Source organism: Eucalyptus grandis, chromosome 9 (genome assembly GCF_016545825.1).
Source record: "Eucalyptus grandis isolate ANBG69807.140 chromosome 9, ASM1654582v1, whole genome shotgun sequence".
Classification (NCBI taxonomy): Eukaryota; Viridiplantae; Streptophyta; class Magnoliopsida; order Myrtales; family Myrtaceae; genus Eucalyptus; species Eucalyptus grandis.
The window spans coordinates 221,907-240,386 of record NC_052620.1 but is presented as its reverse complement, the minus strand read 5'-3'; the positions used below and the strand labels follow the sequence as shown (position 1 = coordinate 240,386).

Below are 18,480 nucleotides of genomic sequence, written 5' to 3'. Positions count from 1 at the left end.
ACACTAAAACCCAAACTAAAATGAGCAATGCTAAGTACCCTAAAATTAGTCTATAGAATTAGCCCGTTAACCGTAAGTGAGATTTTAAATAAGCGGACCAAATTCAACTGTCAATAAGTTCAACACATTACTTTACAAATTATTTCACTAAATTGATTTTATAAGAGTAATTATAATATACCGACGGCAATAGAAAGAGTGAGTTTCCACGAGTAGCTTTTACATTTATGACTTTCAAAGTTAGTTAAAGGGTGAACAGCCAAATGCCGAAAATCAAATATGAATATGATTTTGTTTGTTTCATGAAAATTAATGATTTTGAAAATATATTTCTAAAAATAATTGTTTATATCACGTTCAAAAATGAAAAATATTTTAATCACTTATGAAAATATTGAAGTATTAATTATCGTTGATATCGAAATCATTTCTGATTTCAATGGATAGAAATTATTTCACGAAAGGAATCAGATATATTGATTAGATCAACGATACTAGCACAGCATGCCCTCGATTTGGCGGGCATTGTCGGACCCGGACGTGAACCATCAGCTTCGGTTCAGATCAAACGTCTCGGTCGACGAGGAATCGGAGAGCCTCGTGCGGCGGGTGTTTTTGAGCTCATCCTCAGCAGAATCGAACGCAATCAAATGATCTCAGCTCTCGACGGTTCCAGCGTCAAGAAAGTCGCAGCGGGAGACCGAGAGAGGGCGACTTCCTCGTTCTTCCACCTTCTCTCGGCGCCAAGCAGCATTCCTCGTGGCAGTCGCGGCAACCCACCATCGCAATGAACCGCATTTTTCCTTCCCGTGTTGGGTTCGGTGCTGGGCCTCTCGCCCATAATCTGTTTGTCGAAATGCCGCTTAGGCAGTCTCCATGTGGGTAGTCGCCACGTGTGTTGCCGCCTTTCGAGGACACTTGGGTACCCCACTTCTCTCGCGACATGCACGAACCGGATTTCCAAGGATGGGGCGACGTGATCAGGGACTACTGCGCCAACGCCCGGCACAAGGAAGCCGTCTCATTCTTCCTTCAAAAGGTCCGGTCTTCCTCTGTTTTCAAACCCAATTACCAAGTCCTTTCGTCTGTTCTCAAATCCTGTGCCGGCCTCTCGGCCCTCCACTTGGGAAAGACTCTTCATGGCCATTCGTTGAAGCTGGGCCATCTTGCTTGCTTGTGTATATCGAAAGCGCTGCTTAACTTGTATGCAAAGTCCGGAGCTTTGGATGACTGCCGGAAGATGTTCGGTCAGATCCGTAGCCCCGATATCGTCCTGTGGAACATTGTATTGTCTGGGTTTGCTGGGTCCAAGGGGCTTGAGGCTGAGACAATGAGGATGTTTAGTAAATTGCATCTTGTCCAGGACCCCAAGATGAGCTCTGTCACCGTTTGCATCGTCCTTCCTTTATGTGCTCGATTAGGTGATCTGGATGCAGGGAAGAGGGCGCATTCATTTGTCATTAAATCTGGCTTGGACTCGCACACCCTCGTGAGAAATGCACTGATCTCTATGTACGCAAAATGTGGGCGAGTTATGACTGATGCTTACGCTGCATTCACCTGCATCCCTGACAAAGATGTTGTTTCATGGAATGCAGTCATCGCTGGCTTTGCAGAGAATAAGTTGATGAATGATGCCTTCAGAATGTTTCGTTGGATGCTGAAAGGATCAGTGGCACCCAATTATGCGACGATTGCAAATGTTTTGCCTGTTTGTGGTTCTCTGGAAAAGAGCACCGCCTACTACATTGGAAGACAGATACATTCTTTTGTGTTGCAACGAACTGAGCTTGCAGCAGAGGTCTCTGTCTGCAATGCACTTATGACATTCTACTTAAGGATTGGACTGGTGCAAGAGGCAGAGACCTTATTCAGACATATGAAAGTGAGAGATTTAGTTTCATGGAATTCAGTCATAGCAGGATATGCATCAAATGATGAATGGTCAAGAGCACTGCAGCTTTTTCACGAACTAGTCTTGACTGAGAGATTTACCCTAGATAGTGTCACTCTTGCTAGTGTTCTCCCTGTTTGTGCACAATTAAGACAGATTCAGTGGGGCAAACAAATCCATGGATACGTACTTCGACGACCTCACTTATTTGGGGATACAACGGTGATGAATAACTTGGTTCATTTTTATGCAAAATGCGATGAAGTGGAGGCAGCTTTTGTGTCATTTTTGATGATTTCAAGTAGAGATGTGGTATCTTGGAACACGATGCTCGATGCCTTCAGTGAGAGAGGATTTCATAGCCAGTTTCTGGACCTTTTGAGCTGGATGCTCAAAGAAGGAACTAAACCTGACTCTGTCACCATGCTTATCTTAGTAAATTTCTCCATTTCAGTCTCGAGATTACAATTTGTCAAAGAATTACACGGATACATTGTCAGGTCTGGTGTTTTGCTAGGGGAGAAAGTGTCCACTATTGGAAACGCAATGCTTGATGCATATGGTAAATGCGGTGACGTGGATGGTGCCTCAAAGATTTTTAATAGTTTATTCAACAAACAAAATTTAGTCTCATACAACTCAATGGTGTCTGGATATGTAAACCATGGATCACATGATGACGCGTATAAGATAATAGACCGAATGCTTGAAACGGATCTCATTGCTTGGAATTCAATGATCCGAGTTTATGCTGAAAATGAATGCTTTGATGAAGCTCTAGCTCTCTTTTATCAGTTACAAGCTCGAGGAACGAAGCCCAACGAGCTGACAGTCATGAGCCTCCTCCCTGTATGTGCTCAGATTGCCTCCATTCATTTGTTGAGGCAGTGTCATGGATATACAGTCAGAACTTGCTTTGAGGATGTTATACTAAATGCTTCTCTTTTAGATGTGTATGCGAAATGTGGAAGCATAGCGTATGCTTATAATCTTTTCCAGTTGAGTCCGCATAAGGATCTGGTGATGTTCACCGCAATGGTTGGTGGTTTTGCTATGCATGGTATGGGGGAAGAAGCACTTAAAATTTTCCATCACATGATTTCATTGGGTGTAAAACCGGATCATGTTGTCATCACTTGTGTGTTGTCTGCCTGCAGTCATGCTGGCCTCGTGAATGAAGGATTAGAGATATTTGACTCCATACAGAACGTTCACAGAATGACGCCAACTATGGAACAGTATGCTTGCCTAGTGGATCTCCTTGCTCGGGGAGGTCGAGTGAATGATGCGTACTCTTTCGTGACTCAGATGCCTGTTAAAGCTAATGCGAATGTTTGGGCGACCTTGTTGGGTGCATGTAGGACTCACCATGAAGTGGAATTGGGTCGAGCTGTGGCAGACCATCTTTTTAAAATTGAAGCCAATGACGTGGGGAACTACATTGTGCTGTCAAATATTTATGCTGCAAATGCCAGGTGGGATGGTGTTTTGGAGATGAGAAAGCTCATGAAAACAAGAGATCTGAGAAAGCCTGCTGGATGCAGCTGGATTGAAGTGGATAGGAGAAAAAATGTGTTTATAGCTGGAGACTACTCTCATCCGGAAAGAAGCATTATATTCGGCATTTTAAGTACCATGGATCAACAAATCAAGGAGAGGCTTGCTGGCTCCTCTGTTGACATGCTACTCAATCCCACTTAATGCCTAACATTGTTGAGCAAACTTAATTTGAATGCCTTGAGTAAGATATCCTTGTCTTGCTTGGGTGTTGCAGATGTATGATCTGTTCGAATTTTTACTTCTCAAGAAGCCTTTAATTTGCAACTCATTAACCATGCACACATTGGTGTGACTAGCGGCCTATATAATGTTTGGTCTTCAAATTGAAACACGTTTCCAAGTTCGCAACTTGATAGTAGTTGACTGTACTGCTCTATGTTCCTTTTGTAGGTAAATTTGAATCCTCAAGGACACTTCATGCCATTTGTTTCTCTTGGCTAAGTTGGTCACTCCATTGTTCCTTTACTCCCACTGGATGGAAGGAATTGTCATGGGTAGACCCATCAGTGTTCCTTAACTCCTGTTCTATTTGTCTTGATAGTACAGTTTTGTACCGTTATGATTAATTAATAATTTCAACGCTTGCAGTGATGATTGATTCTCAACAATACATTTATTGGATGTTGAGAATATGAGTGATCCTAGTTTGACAGGTAAATCTTCTACTTTTTTTCTTTTATCCTTGTGTCCATATGTGCAATATAGTTGTCTTCAGTGGAATAACTTAAATTCAAGTTGGACAACTACCATGTCATTGGCAGACTGGCACTTAGGCGTCCACAGTTGTGGCCATATTGACACACAAGTAGTATATCGACCTTCTCTCTCTCTCTCTCTTGCACGTGATCGTGCGAGCCCACTCATGCATGTGCAACATAAACTGAGATGAAATATATGATGTTGCCCACATAAACCTCCTACTTCAATTTGTGAAAATGTAACTAATGTGGCTTTGAAGTCTTATTGGAGCTGCATAAATATGTCACATATGTTTGGGGGGATTATATGTAAGAAGTAGAAAAAAACGGATTTTATGTTATTGCACAACTTTCGTCATGTTTTTTTGTTTGTGAGCATTTGTGCTTTTCGTAACCACATTGTAATGACTTTTGCATGAGTGGTATCAATCCTTTAAAAGGAGCATCTCAAATTTTCAGCATTTTAATTTATTTGCCATTTACACTTTTGAAGACCTTACATAGATTTAAAGCAGATAGGCTTTTAATTTTTACCTTTTGCTTAATCTAAAACTTCTGATGTATGCACTTTGGCAATTCCTTGTATTATTTGAGGCTTTCACAATAGACAAATGTTGATATGAAAATTCACACATAAATTTTCCAGACCTTTTGATATTTTGATGATATTTTCAATTTTGGCAGGAAAGCAAAAAAGTGGCCTTTTGCTTCTTAAATCACAAACAAACAGTCCCTCAATCTTAAAATAGGGAAGCAGAAAATGCTTATCTGAAGAAGCTTGGACAGTCTTGAAGTCCCTTGTGTTTGTGGACTGAAACTCATATTCAATACAAATTGCAGGTATACAACATATTGGGTGTGTCATAGCCTGAAAATGAGATGGTGAAGATCTATCCCTCTTTTTTTTTTTTTTTTTTTTTTTTGGGGGGGGGGTTTGTTTAGTGGGGTTTGCACACATGCACTACTGACTAAAGTTACAAATAAAGAGCAAGGTTTACTGCTGGATTTATGATCCTTCACTTGCCTGAGGAGAAGTTAAAGGGAATAAATTTAATAACTCTGGTTCAGTAGACCCTGGCCCAGAGTGGGGAGACGGATGCAGATAGAATCTCCTTTCTCTTATGGCTCTTTCTTCTTCTTGACTATTTAACTGTGGAGGTGTGTGTTCCTTGTTTTGTAGCTCAATTATGGAAAGCTTCGAGAAATTTGAAGTAGGGGTTCCCAGCGGACTTAAGATGGCATCAGAATTGGTGATTGATTTGGAGAGTGAGGAATGTTGGTCTGTTGATGAACCAGGTTTGAAGTGGATGGTGGGTTTAACTATCTTAAGCTTCTGCCTTGTGCAGCACTGCCTTCTCTCATGCAGTGAAACTGTTGGCCTCTTTGTCTTCATGCTCCCAACTCTGTCGAGAGAGCCTTCCTGTGATGCATCAGTTTCTGATGGACCTGTTAAGCGCTGTACAATCTCTCGGAAAGTGTTTGTGTCGGTTTGTACAAATGTGGTTGCAGGCCTAGAAACAGCTGCACCTGGTGTTGCTGGCTTCTCCATGGAAGTTCACTTCTGGAATGGAAACAGAAGTCTTCTCCCTATCTCCAGTTGAGGCTTTTTCACCGTGCTAAGGGTATGGTCTTCAGCCTGCAATCAAAGTCAGAGTTCATCCTAATGAATTACTGAAAATGCGTCAAGTTGCAAATCTCTATGCATAGTATTTTGTGTACTCATGAATAGAAGAGTCACCCTCTTGTTATCCTTTGCCTTACATAATGTGATAACTATCAAGCAAGAGAAATTGCCAGCTGCCTCTGATAGATGGTCAGCAAGTAGTAAGATGAATTGTTATGCTAATACGTGGCCTAATATATTGTTTCCTGGTAGTTCAATTTGTCCAGTAAGGTCTGTGAACTTTAAAAGTACTAATAAAAATTCTTGTCGACTCCATCAGAATGTTAGATGTGAAAAACATGCTGATCATCTCTCTATTAATAGTTTATTAGCCTGACGTGTATTCTAATGGCTTTAAATTTGGAACCTTTATACCAGAAGCACCAGCAAAAACTATCATTCTGAAGTCAAGGAAGCTTTGGTTTTCATATTTAATTGCCCTCCTGTTGTCAACATCTGTCAAGTGTCATATGCAGATTGGGTTGTGTTGAAAGCTGGTGAAGAGACCTAAAAAATGTAGGAATGCATTGTTTCACTACCACTATAATCTCTGATCTTTTTGATTGGATACCATCAAGATCAGATCGGACAATTGACTTAGTATTATAGTGGAGTTGGTATTTCTTGACTTCACCGGCATCTGAACAGTGGGATCAACATGAAGGCCATGAACTAGCACATGGAATTAGGCAGAGCAAAATTCAAAATCATTTCAGTTAAATTAGTGGCATGAAGGTAGGCTTCCTAAAATAATGAAGGTTGGCATTGAGGGTGCAGAAGGAGAAACATTGAGTTGTGCAGATGAAATAAAGAGCATATTGGGGAAAAAGTCTGGGAAGAAAGACTCTGGTGACATTTTTCTCTTCTTGTTAATCAATTATTAGCAGCTCTAGCATCCCAGTTGGTGATGCATCGAGACCCTGCACATCTTCCATCAACTGGGCAATCACAAAGTATCGACGATCTACGGGCACGGTGGATACAGCAATGCAACTCAAAATGTGATCCGAAGACGGAGTTAAATGTGACACATTGAAGACAAACAGAAAATGGAAGTGAATGAATCGTACCTTGGGAGGGATGGACTCTGAGGATCGATGGCGGGGAGAGCCGTGAGAAAGGGAAGTGTTTAAAGGGCGTGGATGCAGTCATGCATCCCTTCAACCATGTGTGAATGCCTTAACCAAAAGAAAAAAGAGAGACAGATGGTTTTGTCTTCGTAACTAAATATGAAGAGGTCTTTGGCGTACACTCAAAAGCCAGTTAGGACAGACCAAATGTAACCCCTCATTACACAGAAAAGCAAAACCACCCCAACTTCCTCTCTCTCTCCTTGGTTGGCATCATTGGTTGAATGGCACTAGAGTCAAACTTTACAGTTCACATGCCTCTTTCAACTCTACCCATCCTAAAGATAGCAGTCACTGATCCTTTTTTATCCTACGGTTATTGAAGCAGACACCGTTCTGGAAAAAGTGCCAACATCGTTACCCCGCTGGTACCCTACCTAATGCCATCACATTATCGCCGCATCCTGTGCTCGTTTCGTGGCGCTCTTTCGTTTCTGTGTTTGCAAGCCGAGTTCAATCCCTTGTTGCTGCAAGATGAGGACTCCAAGGGCTTTCCCTATCGGTTATCGACTGAAAAAAGATGGTCTTTTTGACAAAAACGCAACCTATCCCCGGTGGACAACTTCATCAAATAACAAGTAGGGACAAATGCGAATACATTATATCTCAAAAATCATCTCTGTCTCCTTCTTCAAACTTATTGGTGAAAACATCAAAACATCGACTTTTGTATGTAAGTTCTTTGTTTTTATTCATTGTCGCGTATTCATATTCATTATCCATGTGCAAATTATGCAAATTCAATGTCAAAACCACATAATTTAAAAAAAAAATGTAGAACCCAATTTTGCAAATTTATCTCTCATCACCCATATTTCATTTTACCATATACTGGTTGTATCTATTTGGATCAGTTCGTGAGAAGAAGGATCAACGAATCCAGGAAGCATATCAAAAGCTTCATCTTTTTCACAGAGAAACAGCTGAATTGGGGAGAAAATGGAGGATCAAGTGAGAAGATACTTGGAGAAGGCGGTGGCGGGCGGAGACGGAGATGGAGATGACAAGCTGCCCCCGAAGCTCTTCGAGAGCCTCGTCATGTCCGGCCTCCGCCTCGACCTTGTCGAGCGCGGCCGCATCGTCTGCTCCATGAACGTGCCCCCTCGTTTGCTGGTAACCTCTCTCCCCCTCAATCCTCTCTGATTTCGGCGCTCTTTTGGGTATGTGGGATCGTCCTGTTTGGTGCTTCATTTAGGGTTCTTGGGGGAATTATCTCCTCGTGATCTCTTCTGGGTTTTGCAGAACGCGGGCAACTTCTTGCACGGCGGAGCGACGGCAACGCTGGTGGACGTGGTGGGCTCCGCCGTCATGTTCACCGTCGGAGCTCCCCTCACGGGTGTCTCCGTGGAGATCAACGTCTCCTACTTGGACGCTGCTTTTCTCAATGTGAGCCTCCCTCTCTCTCTCTCCCCGTTTCCCTCCCCTGCCGCTTCCCAATTCTTGTCTTCTTGCTCCGCTCGAAGAATGCATCTCTTAGAACATGCCGCTTTTCTGAGCATTGATGCGTCTGTTCTAGTTTGGTTGACTAAATCTGATATGCAAGAAGCGAAGAATACATGCGGCACTTGTGACTGTGATGACGGATTTAAGCTGAAACAAATGGTTCTTCATTGTCTATTTGGCTTTCTGTCGAATGATAGGTAACAGATGGAACCAGATATCCAAATGGAAGCATTCATCCTAAAATTACAGTATCGTTTCGTGCTTGATAAGCAAGACCCTCAAGCAGATTTCTTTAAAGTTCTTACCTTCGCCCTTGCAAAGATGTACCCACATAGAAACTAGGTTGGCCAGATTGATTTTTTAAAGATTAGTTTGCCCAGCAAAATACAAACACTGATTAAGAACTAGGGGCATTACAACATCTGGACGAGGTCTTCAGCTAATAGTCTCCTGCTGGAGATGCTACTCTATTGTGCTTAAGATTTGGGGTCCAAAAAGTTGGTTCTACACATTACTTGTCCCAGGAAAATGAACTACTTAATCTGGAAATACCCGAGTGCTGGATTTCTTACTTGCCAATGGTTATTATTCCTATGGAAGCCCGAAGAAAACAAACTTGATTGGCATTGTACCTAAGCAAATTAGTTTGCCAAGCCACAGATAGACAAATAAAACCACCTAACATGTTAAAGCATGAACCTAGATGCTGCAAATTTCAAGAAATGTTTGAGCTATTCTTCATACTCTAGAACGCAAATTTTGTTGGATGAAGTGAGCTGTTGGCATACAATGAAGGGATGGGCTGTTCATTGGCGAAATGGTGGGTTTTAAATGGGCAGTTCCTCTGATATTCTAAATTCTCTAGTTAGGATAAGTGTTCTCCTCCAGGGCATTGCACTTACCATCTCGTCTCTTAAATTCGTCTGGTTACATTAGAACAAAATGCTGCAACACATGGTTTGGTTTTACTTCGTGCTATCATGTATGCTGTGTTGTGAGCTTTTTTGGGTACTGTAGGTGATGATTAGACATGAAAAATTGCTCTGACTGTATTCAGGAGGAAGTGGAGATTGAGGCGAAGGTTTTGCGTGTTGGGAAGGCTGTTGGTGTCAGCAGCGTAGAGTTCAGAAAGAAGAGTAGTGGGAAAATCATTGCTCAGGGGCGTCATACTAAGTATCTTGCTGTGCCTAGTAAAATGTGAGCAGCTTCATAATGCGCGGAGCATGTCCTTTATTATCAATTTCACTTATTGGAATTGTATACTTTTGCCTCTTATAATGTATATAACGAAAGATTTCAGAAGCTTATGCTCCTTAATATGGTTCTGGATTTGGTAGATGCTATATTTTCTTGGCTAATTATCAAAAAGTCAAATCTATCCTTTTATTTTGTCTATACACGAAATAAGTGTGAAGTAAGTGGCTTTTTAAAGTGTGCCTGAACAGATGATCACTCATGATTTAGAATCTAAGATGCTGCAACTGCCCGGGGACAGCTGCGTGCAATCATGAATGTAGCTTATTGATAATCATGGTATGTTGAGGAAAGTTTTTATGCAGTATTTCTGCCTATCTCAGCTGAAAAGGATAGCGAAAGGGTCTAAGCATTTCATTTAATCTGCTAGTGTTTTCCAGTTCAATCAACTTTTGGGGGTTTAGGCCGAATATGGAAAACTCCAATGCGCAGGATTAATTGTCTGTTTATTCGGTTCATGCTTGTTGTTATTGTTGTTGTTTAAGGATACTACGACTTGCAGCTTTCTGTGGAGGCCATTATGACTAACAATGCGAACATCTTTTTTCGTTAAGATTTACTACTAGTTGGGGAAACCAGTCTTTACTGAGGGGCTTTCAGGTTAGCTTGCTCATCTCAATTCGGGATATGATCACTATAAGTGGGGCTGAAACTTGAAGCTGGATTTTGTGGGGATGAACTCGGGTAGAGTTTAATTCCCAACAGAGTTGGATGTTGAAAGATTGCTCCGATAAATGCAGTGAATCCGGGTATTACGCAGTGGAACAATCGGAGATGGTAGTCATGTTCTATTTGTGTGCAGCAAAGATTTTTCGACCACCTGAATTAACTCGGCCATACTTGCCAATTCAGTCCCATCCTCTAGCAGTGGGAATGGGACTGATATTGGATCCGTGTTTCTTGCAGTAGTTCAGTTCATTTGTCATGCAGCTCCATTCAAGTGGTTCAGTTCTTCTTTAAGGTTGTAAAAATGCCTTCTGCACACTTTTTGGATTTTAGGGAACGAAAGAGTAGTGTCTTCCTCCAAGTATATGGACATTTTCTTTCCTACCTTTCTGACCATGCTGTTAAATGTACACGTCCTTAATGTTTCAATATAGATTAGGAGGATTACGTTATCGTTTCCTCATGTATTTATGTAAAATTCAGAGCCGTATAGGACATTGGGCGGTTGCGTTACGGAATCCTAATTGGAAAGTTGGTCGGCTGTTGAATTAGCCATAGCAAAGTATTATGGGGAGAAGCCTGAGCACGTTCTGACATTACTCTTACTGTTTGCATGGCTGTGTATGTATAGTGAGAGGGGGAGAGAGAGAGTTGAATGGCAGGAGGAAGAGGACTGAAGAGTGTAGTAAGGAAACACCGCGGGAGGCCGCAATACATTGCCGACGGCGACCTACATTGTCACCATTTGAAATCGTTATTGAAGCGTGAAAGTACGCCGTAAAAGTGATTCAGAACCTTAGAATGATTGGTCGTCATCGAGTGTAAGAAGGTCGTAGAAAAGGATATCGTTATCGTGTTTTGAGTGGAAAAGGGCCTTTTAACTCGCGACGACATAGGTATAACACAAATTAAACGGGCTATTAAGAAATCCTCGAGAATTCCATTTTTAGGATCAAAGTAATGTTATCTAATGGCATTCCTCCAAAAACAAAAGCGTAACGACCGATCAAAGAATCGTCGCTTTGTACAAAAAGAATAACCGTCGCTCATTTTGGGAAAACGATCGACACATTAAATAGCGCGATCGGGATGAGCTGAGGGGTCACGACTTGGTCACGACTTTGCACCTTAGCTTAAACTTGATTCTCCGATATTCCTAACTTCACTCCCCGAGCCCGAGGCCCGGTCGATCTCGACCTCTTAAACTCGAGCGAGCTTAGTTCAATTAAAATTTTCAACAAGCCTAAAGCTTAATCGGCAATAGGGATGCAAGGGAAAATCACAATGACTGGGATTAGGATAAGTGATGGTGGGGTGTGAGTAAGGGATGAGGAGGCACTACCAAAAAAGCAAAGGGTGTTTCCTAATATTCGAGCTGTGGATATTTTATTCCGCATTTGGTTTTCCTAATTCGGATCGCCTCATTTAAACCACTTGTAATTTCCATCGTATAATATAATGTGGAATTTTTGTCCGTTTTGTCTCACGCCTTTTTCGTTTTTTTTTACTTATTTCCTTGTTCGCTCCGATTACATAAAAAAAGAGAGAGAAAGAAGTCGTCTCGATAGCTCACCGTAAAACCCTAAAAGGTAACGCAAGAAAATAAAAAGAAAAAGAACAAAAAAAAAAAAAAAAAAACGAGGCAGTCTCTCACTTTCTCTGTCTTTGTCTTCTTCGGCTACAGCAGCAGCAGCAGGAGGCGAGGGAAGCGAGAGGAGGAGGAGGATTTCACCCTTCGCCGATTTCACGGTGGGAAGGGGGAGGGGGAGGAGTTAGGGTTTTTTTCTTTTTATCTTTTTTATGTTGTTGATTTGCGCAGACACATATAGTTGCCGCCATTGCTTTGGATGTTGAAGGCCTCGCATTGCGCCTCCAGGTTACTGTTCCGTTGCCCCTCTCTCTCTCTCTCTCTCTCTCTCTCTATCTTCTTCACCCCCTTGCTTGGTATCGTCGTCGTCGTCGTCATTGGTTTTTTTTGTCTTTGTGTTTGGCCCGCGATAATGCAGCCCCGCGCGAGGAAGGACGCAGAGGTGCGATCGGCGGTTCGGTTGTGTCCTCTTCCCTTTTGGGGTTTCTCTTCCTTTGTTCCGCAGTCTCTCGTTCCTCTGTGTTTGTGGGTCTTCGTGCCTTGTTGAGAGTTGCACGCGGTTGGCCTTCTTTTTTGCATCTGCGCGCCTGTTCTCCTCGTTATGCTGATGATCGATGGGTCCTCACGTGCACCCGCGTCTCTGGTTGGCATTGTTTTTGTGTGTGTGTGTGTGTGTGTGGGAGAGAGAGAGAGGGAGGGAGGTTTGTGTGTGCTTCGTCTGCTGGCCATGTTGGTTTGTGGGATCCTTTGTGTTGTGGGTTTCGGAAGGTTGTTGTTGGTACGTTTGGAGCTTGACCCGGATGTCGCAGAGGCTGTGCCTTTGCTCTCTAAAAGGAAAACAGAACCATGATGCTTTGATATATACGTTATATCGACTTTCTTGGTCGGTGGACATGTTGTCGGTTTTCTTGTTTTTTGAAGTTATGTCGCCTATTACAACGGTTTTGGTATCTTCGGTAATCTCCGCATCTTTGGAAGCTTGCTTGTCACTGAGGCTATCACAACTGTTTCCAACTTGTTGCTCTTAATTTGTCGTTGTAGACGTTGTTGCGCCGTTGTTTCTGTAACCTGCCTTTAATCATAGGGATTTCCATGGAAATCGAATAATTGATGACGGCCTCAGTTGATCCTCTCCCTGTGCGATTAATCTTGCGTAGGAGAAGTCGCTGACGCTATGAAAATAGGAAAAATTTGATAACGACCTACTTGGGACTCTCGAAAGTGCTTGCGAAAACTTTTGGTCTGCCAGAAAGCATCCGATTTTACAGAATTTCAGCTAACAATTCTCATCCTCTTTCGCCATCTCCTTCCCCCAGTACACTTTCTTCCTTAATGTTGAACCCACTCAGCACGAAAACGTTTGATCATTTTATGCATTAACCATGCATCCGATTCATTGGTCATCTTTCTTTTGAGTTGTCTGAAGGACTTGAAGTGCTACATGGTTTCCTCAATCCTCTTTGCTAAATGAGAGGAAGGAGTGCTGGAGCATATTTAAAACTGTGGTTTTTATACTAAAACTTCTTTGCTCATCTGATGCTCAGGTCGTGTGAAGACAGCCACTTCGATCATATCGTTGCTTGCAAACTTGAAGGTGTGGTCCACCGTATGAGGAAGATTCCATGCTAGTCCTGGTTTCTTTGTGTGCAGGAATTGTTCATAATTGCCTCTTCTTCTAGATATATGGCCGTTTAAGCTTTAGAAAAAGTAGGAAAGGGTTTCCACCCTATATTTCCTGCCGTTGTCCTCTGTGCTGCTTGTTTGACCTTGGCCGTGGGCCTTGTGATGGAAGTGGCTTATAAAGAACGTCAATTTTTCATTCTCTGGTTGTTTGGTTGACACGATGATGCGGCGTTTGTCGACTAGTTGTCATGAAGTGCACTCTTATTCTTTTATCGTCAGCTATATGTAGTTTGACTTCTTTTCTAGAAAGGGACTTGTTTTCATGTACCAAACATGTTTCGATATGGCTTGTGAGGCATGCTTTTAAAGCAGGATCTTGCTGTGACTTATGTAGTTTGGCCTTATTTCTACAAGGGGACTCATTTTCATTGACCAAACTGTTTCGATCTGGCTTGTGAGGAAATGCATTTTATGCAAGCTCTTTGTTGAAGCAAATTAACTGTGGTAGTCGGGCATTCATATCTTTTTGCTTGATCAAGTAAATCTTTTCTCACTTTTATGAAGTGAGATATCCGTCAAGACTGGTTCCTTTCGTTAGGACAGGTGTATGCTGTCAGAGTAGAAAGCGTGTTCATTTTTTTTCTTGCCTTGAGTATATGTCATGTGTGCTTGTGGTGTCATAACACATTCATGGGTGTGTTCTCTTATGTTGCTTTCTATTCCTTTTGGGTGCTTTGGTGCTTGTTCAATTAACAAAGGGTGTGTTTTACCTCTTGAAAGTCAGTGCTAGTTCAAGGAACATTCACTCGTGTCACCCTGTTTTGAACATTATCTTTTTGCTTGTCTTTTTCCAGATCTTATGTCCTAGGTTAAGTTGGACTTCTATTGCGGTGTTTTGAACTCCTTGTATGTTTGTGCTCTTCAGGAGATACCTCTGTAGAATGGGAAGCGGCTTCTAAAAAGGGTCTCTGTTGGTTTGAACTGCAACGCATTGGGATGGCACAGTGGGTTTCTGATCATCAAGCTCCTTTTAGCGGTGAGGATGGAGAGGATGAAGATAGGAAGCCTATACTATCTGCTTGCATCGCTAAGGACGGTCTGAGATATGATGAGGGGGAAGCTGCGACATCAGAATCCCCTGTAATGCAGGAAAATGCAAAACGAAAGCACCTTTTTCAAGATGTCAAACCTTATATACCTGGAAAGGAAAAGCAAAGGAAGAAAAGTACACAGGTCAAATCCAAGGGAAAAAGGCGTCATCATCCTGTAGACAGATGGTCAGCAGAGAGGTGAGATCACAAATCTTAGTTAATGGTTTGGCTCTTCCATTTTTGACAAATTTTATCTATTTTTTGTTTTTGGACTATGAAGGTATAAGCTAGCGGAACAAAGCTTGCTGGAGATCTTGAAGGCAGAAGGGGCTGTTTTTGGTACTCCAATTAGACGACCAGAACTCAGATTAGCTGGTCGTCAACGAATTGGTGATACTGGGCTGCTTGACCACTTATTGAAGCATGTTGACGGTAAAGTGGCGCCAGGCGGGAAAGATCGATTTAGGCGATGGCATAATACAGATGGAGTCATGGAGTACTGGCTGGAAAGTGCTGATTTAGCTGATATTCGCCGTGAAGCAGGAGTGCAGGATCCTTATTGGATTCCACCATCAGGATGGAAACCTGGGGATGCTCCTGCAGAGGTGTCTGTTTCTGCTGCAGAATTCAAGCAGCTTAAAGAAGAAATGGCCAATATGAAGAGGTAATTTGTTTGGAAGGATTTACTCAGCCAAGAAGCTTACCTTTTTGTAACAGGTGGTTCCTTTTTGTTGTGGTGCCAGAGATTTTGAAGAGCTGTTGGACAAGAAGCCGGGGCAGGGACAATTTAATCTAGTGGAGGTTCCTGTTAATCATTAGCTGATATAAGTATCCATATCCTTCCCTCTTTGCCTCTTATTGTTCTATTATCTGCTCTTCTGTTTGTAGGAGATGTACAAAGAATTGATGAACTGGAAAGCAAAGACCAGCCAGCGTTTGATGGAAATATCTAGCTCTTTGAGTGGCATGCAGGTGGGCTACTTGTTTAGTTGCTAGGAGTTTTTATTAACATAGATTCTCAGGGTTTAGCATCTTGATATTCTAGCAGGGGATGTACAAGGATTTGATTGCATGGAAAGCAAAAACTGAGCAACAGCTCACGGAACTTTCTAATTCATTGAGCATCATGGCTGCGAAGCAGCATAAGACAGCTCTTAGTCCTCCGGCATCAGAAAGATGGGAAGATTGGTTGGAGAGCACTAACCTGGACAACATTCAAGCAGATGATATTGCACCTTGGTTGGAGAGTGCTGATGTTGGAAATTTCCAGAGGGACGTTTTGACACAGAATCCATTCCCTTCTCTGCCTCGATCGAAGCCTATTGATGGTCCCACACAGAATTCAGCGTGTGCTAGGGAGTCGGAGATAGCAAAGGAAGGAATGGCCATGTTCAGGTAAAATCTGGGATTTATGGATCAAAAGCGACATGTTACATGATATTCACCCTATATATCTTTCGTGGTCAGAGATTCGTGGGGTATTGTACCCAGGAAGCACGATGGAGCTGTAGATAACGGGAAACAAGGTGCTTTCACCGTGAACTCCAAAATGGAGCTCGATAATTCATTCCTTCTGTTGCAGGTAATAAAACCTTTAAGCCTTTCAATTGGATTATGTGGTCCCATAAGCAAGTAGTTTATTTGCACATGATTCAACTTTCATTCAGCCTTTTAGCTTATGCAAATCTAATGCAGCAATCTTTTTTGTCATTAAGGAAATGTTCAAAGAGCTGGCGAAATGGAAAGGCAAGGTGGAGCAGCAAATGACGGAGATTACCAATGCTGTTAGTAATATGCAGACTGCGAGGCAGTTTACTTCATTCGGACCGTCTACCTTTTATCTGTGAAGAAATCTGACTCTGCAATTGGAATCATGCTTTTAGGCCATGGAAGTTAACTGGCAAATAGAACAGTAGGAAATTCTAGGATTTAGATTTTGTACAGGACTTACTAGCTGCCTCAGTTACAAGTGGCTAGCCAATAGGACCAACATCTAACTTATATTGGGAGTTGCAAGTCTGATCAGTTGGAGGAGCTGCACCAACTCCTGAGGGTACATAGATGCGAGGGTTTGGTGCAGATTCGAGCAACTTTCTTACAGATGCTATAAAGTTAAGAAGTAACCGTTCAGCTTCTGAGACTTATGTAGGTATTTCATATCAGCTGATCAGTTAATGGCGCGATGTTTCCCTATGACAGTATGTGGATCATTTGGATATGTTGGAACTCATTTAGTGCTTCTTCTGAACATTTTATGGCGTTCTTTGGTAAAATTATATGTCAATGCATTATCGTGGATGGAACAGGGAGTCGGTAATTTAAATGTGATCAGCAGAGCAAAGGTGGGGGGATTTTGCTACGTTTGACAGATGATCAGTCGTTTCGAGCTTTAAAGGAACCGATATTATTGAGTTTTTTAAGGTCTCATCGAGCTAGGCCAACTTCACCTGACGTTTTTGGCTCAAATGGTCAGGTTGCTCGTTTTACACTGCAACCTCACTTAGTTTTTGAGATTGTATGTCTGATTGAATGATGCGCTCGCTGTTTGACAATAGAGGCTAGAATGAACGCCCGTTTCTTAGTAGGTTTTGAACTATGGTATAAGATCATCAGTCGGGCAATCCAACCAATTTCTTGAAGATTGTGTGAAGAAAGCCTAAAGTTTTGATAGTTCGCTCTCGGTCTTCTATCGAGATCCTGGCACCATTAGTGGTTTCACTTGGTTCTTTTTCTGCATCTATATGCTCATTTGTCGCGTTATTCATATACTTATCTAGGGTTCGTCATCTTACTACGAGCTATTCATGTTGGCGCTTGTTTGGCATCGTCAACGAGTGTCGATTCATTTGGTTAGTCACGGGAGTTTCCAGTTCCCATATGCAAAAGAAGAGTCCTAGATTGTCCCCACCATTCGCAAGACCTTGTTCACACCAAAGCAACGTGGAGCAGCACAATAATTATTCTTCAAAAAAGTTCTCTCAAAGTAATTAATTTTACATAAAGAAAATCTGACAAATCAAATTTTAAAGATCGTGAATGATATTAGGTTTTACAAGATTGTACGAAAATCTTATGGTATCATTTTAGGTCTTAATATGCTAATCCGACATATACCATATCATGATCAATCTTCATATCTAGACATGGAGAATGAATAAATTGTTTTAGAGAAGGGTCCTTAATACGGAGATAATTTTCTTTAAGGATATGTTCAGCAGAAGTCCTAAAACTTGTCAAGGAAGTGCAGTTCTAAAACTTATAAAAGTGCAATTAAATTCTAAAACTTATCAAAGTTGGTTCAATCGAGTCCTAAAATTAACACCGTAAAAAATTTAACGGAAATTGTTGACGTGATATTTTAAATGATTTTTTATTTTTCAAATGGCTTTTTTTAAAATTATTTTTATTTAAAATCTTTAAAAATTAGATTAAAAACTAAAAAGGAAAACCTAAATTTATTTAAAAAAACAAAACTATTTAAGAAAAAAAAAGGCACCGTGGACTTCTATCTGCGCCCATCGCCGGAGGGGCGGCGACGGTTCTGTCGCCGCCCTAGGCGGGGTGGTCGGCCCTCCAGGTGAAGGCCGACCACCCTCACCAGTTGGGCGAGGACGCCCAAATTTGGGCACTCCGACCCTTGTGGGGGCGGCGGCCATCGCCCGCCCGGGTGAGGCCTTGTCGGCCCTCGCTCGAGGTCGGCGTGGGGCCGAGCAACCGTCGCCCGCCCCGGGCGAGGTCTTGTCGGCCCTCGCCGCCCGAGCGAGGGTCGACGAGGCCTCGCCTGTGGCGGGCGACGGTCACGGCCTCTCCTCCCGGCGATGGGTGGCGGCCACCCTTGACAAGAATGCTGATTTTTTCAAAACAATTTTT

At 42.3% G+C, this 18,480-nt stretch overlaps 4 protein-coding genes across 9 annotated transcripts; 3 read left to right on the top strand and 1 right to left on the bottom strand.

Annotated features, from left to right (window-relative positions):
- Nucleotides 1–481: 481 nt before the first annotated feature.
- Nucleotides 482–7,004, top strand: LOC104417987 (putative pentatricopeptide repeat-containing protein At5g08490). Of its 5 annotated transcripts, XM_039301827.1 has the most exons (6): nucleotides 482–3,635; nucleotides 3,845–3,948; nucleotides 4,043–4,107; nucleotides 4,837–4,992; nucleotides 5,333–5,774; nucleotides 6,194–7,004. In XM_039301827.1, the coding sequence occupies exon 1, from the start codon at nucleotides 944–946 to the stop codon at nucleotides 3,593–3,595; it is 2,652 nt and encodes an 883-aa protein (XP_039157761.1). In that variant the 5' UTR covers nucleotides 482–943; the 3' UTR covers nucleotides 3,596–3,635; nucleotides 3,845–3,948; nucleotides 4,043–4,107; nucleotides 4,837–4,992; nucleotides 5,333–5,774; nucleotides 6,194–7,004. The 5 variants fall into 5 exon arrangements, with proteins under 5 accessions (XP_039157761.1, XP_039157763.1, XP_018718626.2 ...); XM_039301829.1 differs by lacking the exons at nucleotides 4,837–4,992; nucleotides 6,194–7,004 and adding an exon at nucleotides 4,993–5,034 and having other exon boundaries at nucleotides 5,333–6,113; XM_018863081.2 differs by lacking the exon at nucleotides 6,194–7,004 and having other exon boundaries at nucleotides 5,333–6,113.
- LOC104417988 (VQ motif-containing protein 31) lies at nucleotides 5,082–5,739 on the bottom strand. The gene has a single exon (XM_010029184.3). It carries the CDS (start codon nucleotides 5,699–5,701, stop codon nucleotides 5,159–5,161), a length of 543 nt encoding a protein of 180 aa, XP_010027486.2. The 5' UTR covers nucleotides 5,702–5,739; the 3' UTR covers nucleotides 5,082–5,158.
- Nucleotides 7,005–7,739: 735 nt separating the features above from the next.
- Nucleotides 7,740–9,724, top strand: LOC104417985 (acyl-coenzyme A thioesterase 13). The gene is made up of 3 exons (XM_018863082.2): nucleotides 7,740–8,058; nucleotides 8,188–8,331; nucleotides 9,446–9,724. The coding sequence occupies exons 1-3, from the start codon at nucleotides 7,885–7,887 to the stop codon at nucleotides 9,587–9,589; spliced, it is 462 nt and encodes a 153-aa protein (XP_018718627.2). The 5' UTR covers nucleotides 7,740–7,884; the 3' UTR covers nucleotides 9,590–9,724.
- A 2,303-nt stretch (nucleotides 9,725–12,027) lies between these two features.
- Nucleotides 12,028–16,886, top strand: LOC104417984 (protein DYAD). 2 transcript variants are annotated; one of them, XM_010029179.3, is made up of 9 exons: nucleotides 12,028–12,184; nucleotides 13,441–13,490; nucleotides 14,445–14,808; nucleotides 14,891–15,274; nucleotides 15,354–15,411; nucleotides 15,499–15,582; nucleotides 15,659–16,005; nucleotides 16,078–16,192; nucleotides 16,326–16,886. In XM_010029179.3, exons 1-9 carry the CDS (start codon nucleotides 12,156–12,158, stop codon nucleotides 16,455–16,457), a joined length of 1,563 nt encoding a protein of 520 aa, XP_010027481.2. In that variant the 5' UTR covers nucleotides 12,028–12,155; the 3' UTR covers nucleotides 16,458–16,886. The 2 variants fall into 2 exon arrangements, with proteins under 2 accessions (XP_010027481.2, XP_010027482.2); XM_010029180.3 differs by lacking the exon at nucleotides 13,441–13,490 and having other exon boundaries at nucleotides 12,042–12,184.
- Nucleotides 16,887–18,480: the final 1,594 nt, after the last annotated feature.

Coding starts and splice junctions, on each gene's coding strand:
- LOC104417988 (XM_010029184.3), bottom strand. CDS start 5,701: ATGGAGAAGCCAGCAACACCAGGTGCAGCTGTTTCTAGGCCTGCAACC.
- LOC104417984 (XM_010029179.3), top strand. CDS start 12,156: ATGTTGAAGGCCTCGCATTGCGCCTCCAG. Junction 15,275..15,353: donor GAAATGGCCAATATGAAGAG/GTAATTTGTTTG, acceptor TTGTGGTGCCAG/AGATTTTGAAGAGCTGTTGG. Junction 15,583..15,658: donor GCTCTTTGAGTGGCATGCAG/GTGGGCTACTTG, acceptor ATATTCTAGCAG/GGGATGTACAAGGATTTGAT.
- LOC104417985 (XM_018863082.2), top strand. CDS start 7,885: ATGGAGGATCAAGTGAGAAGATACTTGGAGAAGGCGGTGGCGGGCGGA. Junction 8,059..8,187: donor ACGTGCCCCCTCGTTTGCTG/GTAACCTCTCTC, acceptor TGGGTTTTGCAG/AACGCGGGCAACTTCTTGCA. Junction 8,332..9,445: donor TGGACGCTGCTTTTCTCAAT/GTGAGCCTCCCT, acceptor GACTGTATTCAG/GAGGAAGTGGAGATTGAGGC.
- LOC104417987 (XM_039301827.1), top strand. CDS start 944: ATGCACGAACCGGATTTCCAAGGATGGGGCGACGTGATCAGGGACTAC.